Source organism: Paramisgurnus dabryanus, chromosome 21 (genome assembly GCF_030506205.2).
Source record: "Paramisgurnus dabryanus chromosome 21, PD_genome_1.1, whole genome shotgun sequence".
NCBI classification, from domain to species: Eukaryota; Metazoa; Chordata; class Actinopteri; order Cypriniformes; family Cobitidae; genus Paramisgurnus; species Paramisgurnus dabryanus.
This window is the reverse complement of record NC_133357.1, coordinates 16,640,502-16,653,654: the sequence shown is the minus strand read 5'-3', so window position 1 is coordinate 16,653,654 and position 13,153 is coordinate 16,640,502. Positions and strand designations below refer to the sequence as shown.

The following is a 13,153-nucleotide window of genomic DNA, read 5'->3' as shown; positions in this document are numbered from 1 at the left end:
AGATGCCTGTGATGTCATAAGCATCAGTTTTTCAGATTGGGCCGTTTTCTGGCTGACATTTCTAAAAGAGGAATTTCTATGAGACTGAGATGTTTAGCATGTCTAGCACTTTTTGTATGTTCGTGAATGCGGATAGACTACCATTATTCAACAAAGACAAGGTAAAAATGGTTTTTCATTCTCTGTCCCCTTTCAAATATATTTTCTTAGCATATGTCTTCAATCAGTTTTATACAGTATAACTAATGTGTATGATTTGCTTTCGCCCCTGTGATGTTGAGGTTAGGGATGTGGTTTCATAATTGTTTTTTATGATAATCATACATTTTTGTATGATTCACTTCATACCAACCCAATTAGCCAACCCGTAAAATACACACAAATCCCCTTGAGATCAGGTTGGAAACGTTAATCTTTTTTTCTGTCAACAAAAACATTGTTCACCACAATCATCCAAATTACTATTATTATTTAAAAACTTAATAATTTAGAGTCTATGAAAACCAGCATTTTGAAAGACTAACATGAGGATTTGATGGAAATACAAACAAACTTCTCATTTCAATCAAGTGTTTAGATTAGAATAGTTCTTCTGTTTTTCAAAGACGATATCCATCTCAGGACAGAAACCAATTATAATATTATTTTAGATAGTTTTGTTCTGCATCATTAAAAACCCATTTGACGTGAGGTGATAATAGAAGGGTCAGGTTGTTTTGGGTTGATATTGGAGTGCAAGTGCTGCCATCAAAACTTCTTTACCATGCAGCTCTGAATGTCCACTAAGCTATAATTAAAGTCTCTTTCATTATCCCTATGGTCCGGATGTTGTCCTAAAGCCTTAATCGGATTTCTCCGCCCTCTTTCAGAGTTCCTGGGAACGTTCAATCACGTCTTTCATCAGACAGGTTCAGATAAAGTTCAGCTTCTCAGGTAAACACATAATACAGTAAACATACCATCACATCTGGACTTACTGTATAATGATAAGTGTGAAGATGTCTTACCGTCACAGGGAGGATTTTACTCCATATGAAACGAATCTTAACTAGTCAGGACTTTGGCTGCATAGTTGTTAAATATTAAAGCACACACTATATATCAGTATGGAGACTAAATATACAGTCATAACAGGCGTATCAGTCAACTTTAATGTGGTCTGTCCTTGTCCTCAGAAGCCCTTACATACAGCATGCATGCACATTGTCCAAATCAGCTTTTAAATGTCACCTTAGACATTTGAGTCTCTGGCAAAATAAATCAGCAAAGATTGGGGATAATTCGTTAAAAGTTTTGGGGAAAAGAAAAGTGCTGAAATCTTTACATTTTATTGACAAGAGGGATTCTAGTGGAGGATAAAGTTAATATTTATTTTAGCAGAGAACCAAAATAATTAAGTCTACCTGTCGGTCATATGTTACACTTTAATGGGCTTCTGGTGTAATATATCAGCAAGATTACCAGCTCCTCAAATGACTGCTAACCAAAACCAAAAGATCCTGTATAAACCCTTCATTGATTAATTAGCATCTGTTTCTGGTTTATCCAAAGAGCTTCACATTTCCTTTCCGCTTAACTTTGGTTTAAAATGTGGTTTTCTAGGAGAGTTGGTTTGGTATTGGAAAACACTGAAGAAGGAGTCTGGAGGCTAAATGGAGAGGACTTTGGGTCTCGTGGAAAGTAAAAGATTTGATCCCTGCTGATTCAGCTGAAACAGGGTGCAGTGCTACTGTATCAGACCCTCAGTAAAGCAAACAGATAATCGGTTTTCAGGCTATGGAAAACCAGCATGCAACACTCCGTACTAAAAAATAAAACAAGATTTCCTGGGAATTTTAGAGGTTTTTTTCACCTGATACCTTTTACACCACTGTCACCTTTAAAAAGATAATTGTGATGGTTTAATAGGGCAGTCCAATGGACAGAGAAATTGGTCCATCATAAATTCACCATGACAAAGCCTGTACAGTATGCAACAGTAGCAAAAATTCCACTACTAGGAAAACAAGGAGCTCTTTGATTCCCAAGGCATAAGGTGAAGACCCCTGCCCACTTTGGACTTTGAAACCCATTCTATAAAAGCAAACATTTCTAAGGTTGTAATAATTACAGCCTCTAAACCCTTGGACGTTATCCAGCCCGTCAACTCTGACCCCTGAATGGCTCACCTATGCAGGTGCGTCCATCAATGTGAAGACGAAAGCCTGGGTTGCACTCGCAGTAGTAGGACGCTCTGGTGTTCACGCATCTATGCTGGCAGCCTCCATTGTGTACCTGGCACTCATCGATATCTAAAAAGACAAAAGCAGATACATGAGACCAGACGTTGGAAAGTGGTCAGATTCTTACACAAGCTTTACCTGACTTTAAGTAAACACAACGTAAGTTATTTCGCATATGCTCCTAAGTTAATTTGTCTACTCTACTGTATACTGTATAAGCAGATGGAAAACCACTAAGCTCTTTAAGTCACCATACGGATTCTGCGTAATTAAGGTCTTTAGTTTAACTTCCAAAGTAAACTGTCAAACACAGCTTGTTCATAACCTGACTCAATATCCAGCTTGCTTGTACTGCAGGCATCTATTGGAATCTTAAAGTCCACGTATGCGCTGATGCATCACCGTCAAAATAAGCAATAAGCACTTTAACTCTCTTAGAGAATAACCTTTTTGTGTGGTGTCTTGTGTGACCATCCACTGTATTACATAGCTGAGAACAAGACCAAAATCCTGCAGTTAGTCTGACTTTTAAAGTACTGTTGCCTGTACACATCACTTAATGTAAATGCAGTAATACAGCTTATCCCATAACAAATGGTTCAGGAAAGGTCTGATGTTGGGATGATGAATTTTTTCAGTTTAAAACACTGTCATCTTTTTATTACTTTCAATGATGTACTTAAAGGGGTATATTACAATAAAACACAATAAAAACATGATAATAAACATGCTTTGACAAAAAATAAAGACATTTTATATAGGTTTGTAACAACATTAGTTAAAATAAAATTTTGGGGTGAAATATCCCCACTTAACTGTGTATAAACCATTCACATCCAGCTGAAAATATGGCAGCCGTTTTACAGCTTTATGTTGTTTTGGCAGCCATGGGGAAGGGTGGGATAATAATTAACTTTATCAGTTTGACTCATATTAACTGTTTCCCGCCATTGACAATTTATCCCGTCAATTAAAAAAAACCATTTGCCTAAAAAACCTGTTCCTGATGAATGTTTATGTTAATCTGCAATGTCGCAATTATCCACTTACCCAATTTATGAAAAAAAACTGAAGCTAAAAACGTTATTTATTAATTTTAAACTCTGTGTATGTTTTGATAATCATTCTGAATCTGATCTCTAATGAAATTCCTTCACAAAATGCAATTATTTCAGCTTTTTGCAATTTTTTTTTTACGTTTATAAGCAGAGAAGAAATATAGATATAGGATGAAAAGTTTTTACCGTTTTGTTTGTTTGTTTATTGTTTGTTTGAAAGCAGAGGGTCTGTTCTTTCATTTGATATATTTGTGTGTTTATATATTTTTTTTAAAGAAAATTTTCCCAGAAGGCATTTTGTGAAAATCACAAAAAAAGCTGGCGGGCAACTTTTTAAAAAATGGCTGGCGGGGAATGAGTTAATAATATTAATAAGCTGACATATCATGCTAGGCAGTCAACTGATTTGCTGAAAATTGCTATGAGTATAACTGTTGCTGTTTGTTCAGTTGAATGCCTATGCAAAGGCTGGCTTGGTGGCTATGCTTGGCCTTAAAAATGTATGGGGTAATGAGGAGTTGTTATAAGGTATACAGAATGGGAAGTACAGGTGCAGTGATTTGTTGTGAAGTCCTGCTGCGTGACAGACAGCAATACCAGCGGTGTGCAGATAGGGACAGTGTAAGAGTAATGTGAATTCTGCTGTGGGTTACACGTATATAACTTATGCAGCAAAGGTGATATTATATGGAGAAAAATAGCTGGTCGCCATGAACTCACATGCATTCATATGGAATTAGGGAGTAGATCAATCCAAAAAGACTAAATCCACCACTAATGTGACTGAACGTTTTTGAGGATTATTAATATGATAAATAATATACTTAATGCATTTATAATTATTAACATACTCCCTTAGAGACACGTATAGTTTCCAATATCTTTTCCAGGAAAAATCTTTATAAACTGAATATTAAACCAAGAAAATGGTTCTGTATTATTTGTTTAAATTCTTTTTATCTATATAATTTTCTAACTAAATTATGCAGCACTATATTATTGTTTACTCAACTTAAAGCGTATATCACTTATGGCCAATATTCTGTAGGAAAGAGTTATTACAGGAAAGTGATACACATTTAATAAAATGCAGTTGTTTTAGAGAAAGAGAGACTGTTGGATGTGAGGCAAAGGTGGAAGAAGGCAAGGATTTATTGCTAAACTGTTCTGGGGGAAAAAATATTACAAATTGATATTTCAAGTTACATTCAACCAAATATAAGTGTTCAAACTAACTGTTTTTTTATTTCTGTATAGCCTGTAGTTTGACCTTCACAAGTAATCCTCAGAAAGATCTGGTGTTACAAAAACCATCAAAGGTTTAAATAGAAACAGGATTAATTTAGAAACACTTATTTTTGTGAACCATTTATCTTTGCCCTGTCATGGGTGAATAAAAGCACTTAAGAGATTCAGCAAAATCACTTGCTTAAATTCCACTAATGTTCTGTCAATCACTGGTTTTGCAGGGAGATCTACTGTATTGGAGAACAAAGAGTGATTTTAGACTAGCCAAGATGTTGAAGTTGATGGTCCACTTGACTGCAGTGGATCTACTGATTACACAGGGATGACTGATTAAAGCAGACATTCGGCTGAAACTGAGCACTTCCCTTTGATAAAGACTCATTGAAGATTGAGAAAAGATCTCTCTAATATGATATGGTAAACATTTATACAGCTTTAAATGGCCTTAGGATGTCAATAAAATGCTTTTTGCAGAGGTCAAAGGAAACATCCTGACCTAAAAATTTCCTGTCTGAAAAATGGTCCCTAGTCACTCTTTAGTCACTAAAGGTACAAATTGGTACCAAAGAGTCAACATGATCTCCTGGAAAGTCGTGTTATAGTGACGCAAAATTTGATTCTTTTATTCATGTGCATTGGCTTTGAGCACAAATTTTCATGACACATTTTCGTCTTTTTCGTGACACTCGAATTTCTATAAATTGTTTCTTGTGTCCGTGGCTCAACTTTCTTTTTCGATTCATTTTATGTATAGTTTTTTTCTTTTTTTCCCTTTTTTTAAATCATTGTCGCTTGGGGTTAGTTTGGGGTTTGGGTTAGGATGTACTTTTATGTATTGGTTTCTATATGTTTTTCTTCCACTTTTAAAACTATTCTCGCCTGGAGTTGGAGTTTGGGTTAGGATGTCTAAAAATGTAACAGAAAGTGATTCTAACCCCAACCCCAAGCAAAAATGGTAAGAAAATAGGAAAACACTATGAGAAAACATAAAATGAAACAAAAAAGAAAGTCATGTCACTACGATAAACTATTTATAGAAATTTGTCTGAGTGTCACAAAAAAGACATTCGTGCTCAAGGCACAAAAAAGCTGAATTTCGTGTCGCAAATAAAATAATCAAATTTTGCGTGACTATAACATGAATTTCTGTGAGATCCCTCTGAAAGAGTGCATATTATGGAGCTTTTTCATTTGGTCTGGTACGATAACACATGTTACCTCGCTTTACTTTGGCTCATTTTGCTTTTCCATTGGAGTTAGTGCTGCTTTAGAATGAATGGGATTATAGACTTATTGTGACATCATCATAAAAACGTAATACAAACAAAAGCTCAACACGGAAGCAAAATATCATATCAATGGCATGGCTATTGATTCTCGGCATGTGGGTGTTTTTTTTCATCACAGATGGTGACATTAAGCTAATTTTGTAATGACGCTGGTAGTGACGATTCTCTCTGACCAATCAGTGATCTGCAGTGTAACAACCCATATTATATATGTACAACCCATAGGCTACTTTAAACACAAGGGTTGCTTTTTCTTCTTTTTAGCCGAACATGTGTTAAAACAACCCTGCATTTTACAAAGTGTAAGATTAATTGAAGGTATATGGACAGCTATAATAATTCACTCTGTACTATCATATGATACTTTTTAATGCAGATCATCACAGCATGAAATGAAAGTGAAGTCAGAGCTTCGACAGCCAAAAACACCACAGTGAGCAAGATGATCAGACGCTGTGTAGGTAATAGAAACCACCTGTCCAGGAGCCTGAAGGAACCTTAATTGCAAAAGTGCTGAAGAGCACTGAGAGAGAGAGAGAGAGACAGAGAGAGAGAAGAACTGTGGCCCATTCACAACAGCAGGGTGTAAATAAACAGCCAGGTTTCAAACGAGACTTGAAATTCAGGAATTCACAAAGGAAGCTCGGCTGTGGCGCAGACAGCAGCCGTGGGTCTCTACAATTGCCCTCTGTAGCTTTCCCTGCAATTCATCATGCAGAATGCAGGAAAAATCTAACAGCCAACAGCCCTTTAATTTGGTGCTGACGTGCATCTCCATTGAGATAACACAGTTCAACCACTTCGGTTAATGCTATGTTGCTTGGGCCTCAAAGGTCTACAGTTATGTGATATATACTGTAGCCAGGACAATTGAATCAGAAGGTAAAATCAATGACATATGTGGTCTTGAACCCCTGAGGTCCTTAGGTTAGAAATGCAATTGCTTCTTAGCACGATAACCTTTAGATCAAACAAAACATTTGCATTAAGATCTTTTGCTTAGAAGATTTGGCTTGATATCATACACTGGAGAACTTTTGTCACTCTTTAATCTTGTTTTATTATTCTTTTTAGTCAGATCACAAGTTGCTTTAAAAATGTGCTTCTGTGGTGCCAAAATAAAAGTCTGTCTTCCACATTGTTTTAGGGGCACATCAATGCTGCCAAACTGTACTATATAAAGAGGAATTCCACAGCATTGCTGACTGTAGACTGATTATATAACTGATCTGATTTAATCCAACACATGCTTGTCTTTAATCTTGGATTGTGTTTAGGAGAGCATTACTCTAGAGCACAATGAACCCTGAAGTTTTTTTTAGTTTTCCCAGCTTTATAAAGAAAACATTGGAACTTGCTTGAACAAAATATTTATGTCTAACATAGAAGCCTAATCATAGCTATAAATATTTCACAACATGTTTACAATTGTGTCAAGATAAATATCCTAACTCAATCCAAACACTTATTCAGTTCGAGAGAATTTACAAAATGTTTAGATATTAAATGACATAAATTATTATCATTCACAGCAGTGGCAGCCGGTGACATCTCTTCTGAGGGGTTCAAATTCAAAATGTTGGAGCGTGACTGCTCATCCGAGGGGCGCAAATTCAAAATAAGTGTTCGGAGTGTCATGTGTGTTGCTTGCGTTTTAAAAATATGTGTTTGTTGCGTCATGTAAACCATGTGCATCATGTGTTTTGTCATAATAAGTGCCTGCTGCACATGTGTCAAAACCGTTTATGATAAAAGAGACGCTTACGTTCACAAAATACTTGCAAGACACCCCATTAACACTGAACTCTGATTAGACATGAGATTAAGCAAGTATATGGCAAACATGAGCGTCTCTTTTATCATAAACCCCTTCAAAGCATCTGCAGCAGGCTCGTATTTTGACATCACTCGTGATGCACATAAGTTTACATGATGCATCAAGTTGGATCAACTTAAAATTACTTCAATTGGTAAAACCTAAAAAATAATTTCAGTAAAAAATATTTTAAGTTGACAAAATATATTAAAGTAATTTTTTAAGTTGATCCAACTTTATATAAAAAAGGGATATCCCACTATTTACTTGAATATATCCCTTTTTTATATATGTTTGGTGGACTTCATTGTCTCTTCATCCATCGCACCTAACCGGAACTAACAGGTGTGCGACTTTGTTCTTTTATAAGTTGATCCAACTTAACACTTTTTAGTTCCATAATTGCTTTTACACTTTAAGAGGTAAAAGTTGGATCAACTGATTGAATCAAATTATTCCAATTTGTATGTACTTCTAATCAAATAATGTTTACTTCTTTTTTTTAAAAGTTATTTTAATATACTACTTGAAATACTTTTTATATGTGGCCTAATATGCTGGTTAGGCTTCAGCCACCTGTGACCCTGCAGAGGACAAGCAGGTTTGGATGGATTAAATATTTTTTGGTTTTATTTTAATTAAATCATAGATTTAAAATAATTGGTGATTTAAAATACAGTCCTTACACTGTTTGAAATTAAACAAATCATTTACTTCTGTATCTTCCTATTTTTATGCAGTCCAACAATTTCCCTTATACTTAGTACTTGTACTGATCACTTGGACTGAGTAAAAAATTAAAGTTGGTTCAACCTAAAAAAGTACACTGTAACAAATTTGCAGTAATTATGCAGCTGGTTGCCAGAAAAATAACTGTGGAAGATAAAACCTGAAAATGTTTCATGTTCATTTAACTTTGAAGAAACTGTTGCCAGTAAATAACATAAATGTAAAATCTACAGTAAGTTACTGGCAGCTAGTTCCCAGTAATACCCTGTTATACTGTAATTTCTACAGAAACTTTTTACAGTGTAAGTCTTAAACTTTTTAGTTAATTCAACTCAAAAATGTTAGTTAAAACAATTTTTAAAAAAACTTTTAATGTTTTAATAATTGTATTTTAACTAATATTTTTAAGTTGAATTAATTCAAAATTATAAGACAATCATGTAATTTACTTTTTTTAAGTTGAACCAACAAATTATTTTAGATGAATAGTAAACTTATCAAAACTATAGAATATGATGGAAAAAGAAACCATCGAAATTATGTTACATTTTAGTTATCTACAGTGTACAATCTTCAGTGTACCCATTGCATAGAAATGTGGCATTGTATCAACAATTCACATTATGGGCTCTTATTGGCTGCTTTTCCCCATTACTTGGTCCAGGCCATCCATTTCATCAATTTTTTTGTTTGTAATCAAAGAAATTAATAGTATGTGTTGGCACTGTTATATCTTTCTTCACATAACAAATCCTTCATAAAAGATAATATGCCAGAAAGTCTACCTGAGATTGTATGTCTTCTTCAACAGATATTCTTGTATTTTCTTTGGCTTGCGTACTAATGCTCGATTATGCTTCTGTCTATAGGTATTCAAAGCAGTGGTTTTGGGTTAATAAATACATTTCATGTCACCTAATAGGCTATATAATATTTGGCAAACACCAACGTAATAGTATTTGTTTTGTTGGTCTGTTACAAATCTGACATCTGTTCATAGTGGACTAAAGGCATTATCCTCTCCAGTCCTTCATGCTGAATTACTAGTGTTGAATGAAGCTTGCTTTGCCACAGCCAAGACATACCAAAGCATACAGCAGGATGTGATTCGGTCCCAGAACTTCTAATTCACAGTCATTACACTAATACGTTCCAGCACATACCAGTATAAAGTCTCTCTCACAGTTCTTTCATGTTTCTGAACTATCACCCAACTACAAATCAACTGAATGGATTTACACTCACCTGGCCCCAGGTGTCCTGTGGTGTATCCATGATATCCATTGAAACAGGTGTAGCAGTTTCTGTGATAATATCTGTAGCGTGTATTTCCAGCACCCAGAATAAAGACCGGTTGAGTCCAGAAGGCAAATATGAGCACAAACTTCTGCCAATCTGACAACATTGTCAAAGCACACTGTGTTACCAAGACCTCATTTAAAAAGAACGACCAACACAGTCAAAACATGACAAACACTTTATCAGCTGGCCATTGTGCAACAGAAAAGAGAACAACTGTTCCTGAGGGTTGAGTTAGCTTCTTTAAAGCTATGTTTTCTCTCTCTCTCTCTCTCTCTCTCTCTCTCTCTCTCTCTCTCAGCATTGACAGACATGTTTTTTCTCGTAGCTCTGTACCTCCTGTCTCCATCGTCTCTACGGGCTGCTGCGGTCCCACCCCCTGTCTCTCAAGGCTCCTCCCACCTCCTCCCCTAGGTACTGAAGCTGAGCTATTGACCAAATCTACAAGGTCTGGCTTACTTCACAGAAAATGTGCTGAAATCTGAATTACCAGCAATACCAAACAGCAAGGTTTCTCTAAAAAAGTGAATTCTCATAAAGCCTCTCATGTCGCAAGCTCTGGGATCGAGCATGACATACTTTAAGCAAAAAGAGACAAAGACAAACTGATGCAGATAGACACTGTGCTCACATCTATGGGAAAAAAACTTACAACTCTAATATAAGTAATGGAAAGGAAGAATTTTGAGGCTGACCAGTCCAAACATGGCTGGCATATGCTTACAGTATCAGATGAGATCATACGCTTCTTAACCACAAATTAACCTCAAGAAACAAAATGCCATGGAAAAGCACATACAGTAAGTGCAAAATGCAGACACAGCTCAAACTGAGAGAGAACGCACACTAAGGTTGTATCCGTTCATCCAGAGGAAAGTGAAGAGAAGTTTATATATACTGTAGGATTAATGTCTTGTAAGTTTGCGAATCAGATGAAAAAAGGTCTTTCTATCTGCACGGATGCTTTTGTATCTTTAAGACAAGCTAAACCAGAGCCAAGTGTGAGTTAAATCTCATCTTAAGACATTTCATTAAATGAATAAAGTCAGAGGAATACTATTTGACTGATTGTATGTTTTGTCTTCCTTGAAAACCAGGGGTCACCAATCATTTTCTCTGGGGGACACATTATCGTTCCTGACTGTGATGGGGGCCGGGTCATCTATATAAATTGTATGACCCAGACCAAAATGACCACCAGCAGGCCTCATTGTGTAGTATAACTAGCCTGGCACAGCCAAAGTACCAATCAGTAAACGGCTTTCCATGGGTAGCTAGTAGGTGAGCTACCTTATAGCTAGCTCGGACAGCAGCCTGGTTTACCTGAGTTTGGCAAAGGTATACATTCTTTTGTGCAGCCAGTACGCCTTTCATCCTTCGAATCCTGTCTTCTCTTGCTTGCCCTCGCTAGCCACCATACTCTTTGTGGCGGGTTTCGTGATGACGACACAGATTATATTCTTTAAAAACTGCCACATTTTCTTTACATATAATACAAACTTTTTGTTTAATGCTAGCCATTTTGCTGTCCTGAACACTGCCAGTTCTGTGACATCTGCACATGCGTTGTCTGTTACTGCTTGATCACGAGCATGTCGGGTGATGAAAATTTGGCAAATATAGTTAATTTTATAACTAAATATAATTTTTAACTTAAAAAAATCAACAAAATACCAGATGCGAACATGTTATTACTTTCCAAAGAACAATTACAAAAATAAAATTGCCTCATAGGGCCGGTTCAAGTAGTGGGGGGCAGAGGGTGGTGGCGGGCCTGAGTCGGCCCGCGGGCCTTAGTTTGGTGACCCATGCTGTAAACAGTAGATCATTAAGAGATGATTGCCAGTATTGCCAGTTAAGGGACAGTAGAAAATACTTCTGTAGCTATTTATTTGGAGAGAAATGTACAAATTTGATGCATTAAAGAAACACTGTAAAAACCCGGTTGCCTTAAATTTTTGAGTTAATTCAACTTAAAAATATTAGTTGACTTAAGTTGTGTAAACATTGCTGTGTCAACTAATATTTTTAAGTTGAACCATTTTTGTTTACAGTGAAGTCAGGGTTTGGATCAGCAAGGTGAGAAAATGATGAGAGAATTACAAATCTTCAGGAGAACTATGCTTTTAAGTACAAACTTTATAATATTATGACAAATATACACTCACCTAAAGGATTTTAGAAACACCTGTTCAATTTCTCATTAATGCAATTATCTAATCAAACAATCACATGGCAGTTGCTTCAATGCATTTAGGGGTGTGTTACTGGTCAAGACAATCTCCTGAACTCCAAACTGAATATCAGAATGGGAAAGAAAGGTGATTTAAGCAATTTTTAGCGCAGCATGGTTGTTGGTGCCAGACGGGCCGGTCTGAGTATTTCACAATCTGCTCAGTTACAGGGATTTTCACGCACAACCATTTCTAGGGTTTACAAAGAATGGTGTGAAAAGGGAAAAACAACCAGTATGTGTCAGTCCTGTGGGTGAAAATGCCTTGTTGATGCTAGAGGTCACGGGAGAACTGGCCGACTGACTCTAGCTGATAGAAGAGCAACTTTGACTGAAATAATCACTCGTTACAACCGAGGTATGCAGCAAAGCATTTGTGAATCCACAACACGCAAAACCTTGAGGAGGATGGGCTACAACAGCAGAAGACCCCACCGGGTACAACTCATCTCCACTACAAATAGGAAAATGAGGCTACAATTTGCACAAACTCACCAAAATTGGACAGTTGAAGACTAGAAAAATGTTGCCTGGTCTGATGAGTCTCGATTTCTGTTGAGACATTCAGATGGTAGTCAGAATTTGGCGTAAACAAAATGAGAACATGGATCCATCATGCCTTGTTACCACTGTGCAGGCTGGTGGTGTAATGGTGTGGGATGTTTTCTTGGCACACTTTAGGCCTCTTAGTGCCAATTGGGCATTGTTTAAATGCCATGGCCTACCTGAGCATTGTTTCTGACCATGTCCATCCCTTTATGACCACCATGTCCCTATCCACTGATTGCTACTTCCAGCAGGATAATGCACCATGTCACAAGATAAGAGACGTTCTGAAACCATGAAACAATAGCTACTGCAATTAAACTTTATTAAGTAATGATGGTCACAGAACTACTTTAGGGTTTAAAGGAGTTTCCCAAATCTCTAATGTGTCGTCAAAAATGTATAATGCCACAGTAAACAGTATGAAGAACTGTAATAAATGAAACTATGCCATCTGTCTGGTACAGCATGTGTATGAACTCACAAAAAGATAAAAACATCATCTGCCATCATTTCCTCAACCTTGTCTTTCAAAATCTGCATTCATTTCTTAAAAGCATTGAACACACCTGACACACTCTCTCACTGAAAGATAACAGAACTATGATCACGGTAAACTGAATTTTAATTACTCTCTGAAAATTAATAGGCAATTTCTACAAGACAATGCATTTCATTCACACTTTTAATTTTCATTAAGTCATTGAGTTAGG

The 13,153-nt window shown here is 36.4% G+C and overlaps 1 protein-coding gene across 4 annotated transcripts in view; it reads right to left on the bottom strand.

Moving 5' to 3' along the window:
• The window catches only part of megf6a (multiple EGF-like-domains 6a), a 42,414-nt gene extending 32,557 nt beyond the window's left edge, over window positions 1–9,857 (bottom strand). For 2 of the 4 annotated variants that reach the window (XM_065285940.2, XM_065285941.2), the window contains exons 1-2: window positions 9,608–9,857; window positions 2,169–2,291 (exon numbers count right to left, since the gene is read on the bottom strand). In XM_065285940.2, the coding sequence (XP_065142012.1) occupies window positions 2,169–2,291; window positions 9,608–9,767 (283 nt within the window). In that variant the 5' untranslated portion in view covers window positions 9,768–9,857. The remainder of the gene's footprint in view (window positions 1–2,168; window positions 2,292–9,607) is intronic. The other 2 variants (XM_065285939.2, XM_065285942.2) reach the window with 1 other exon arrangement.
• Window positions 9,858–13,153: the final 3,296 nt, after the last annotated feature.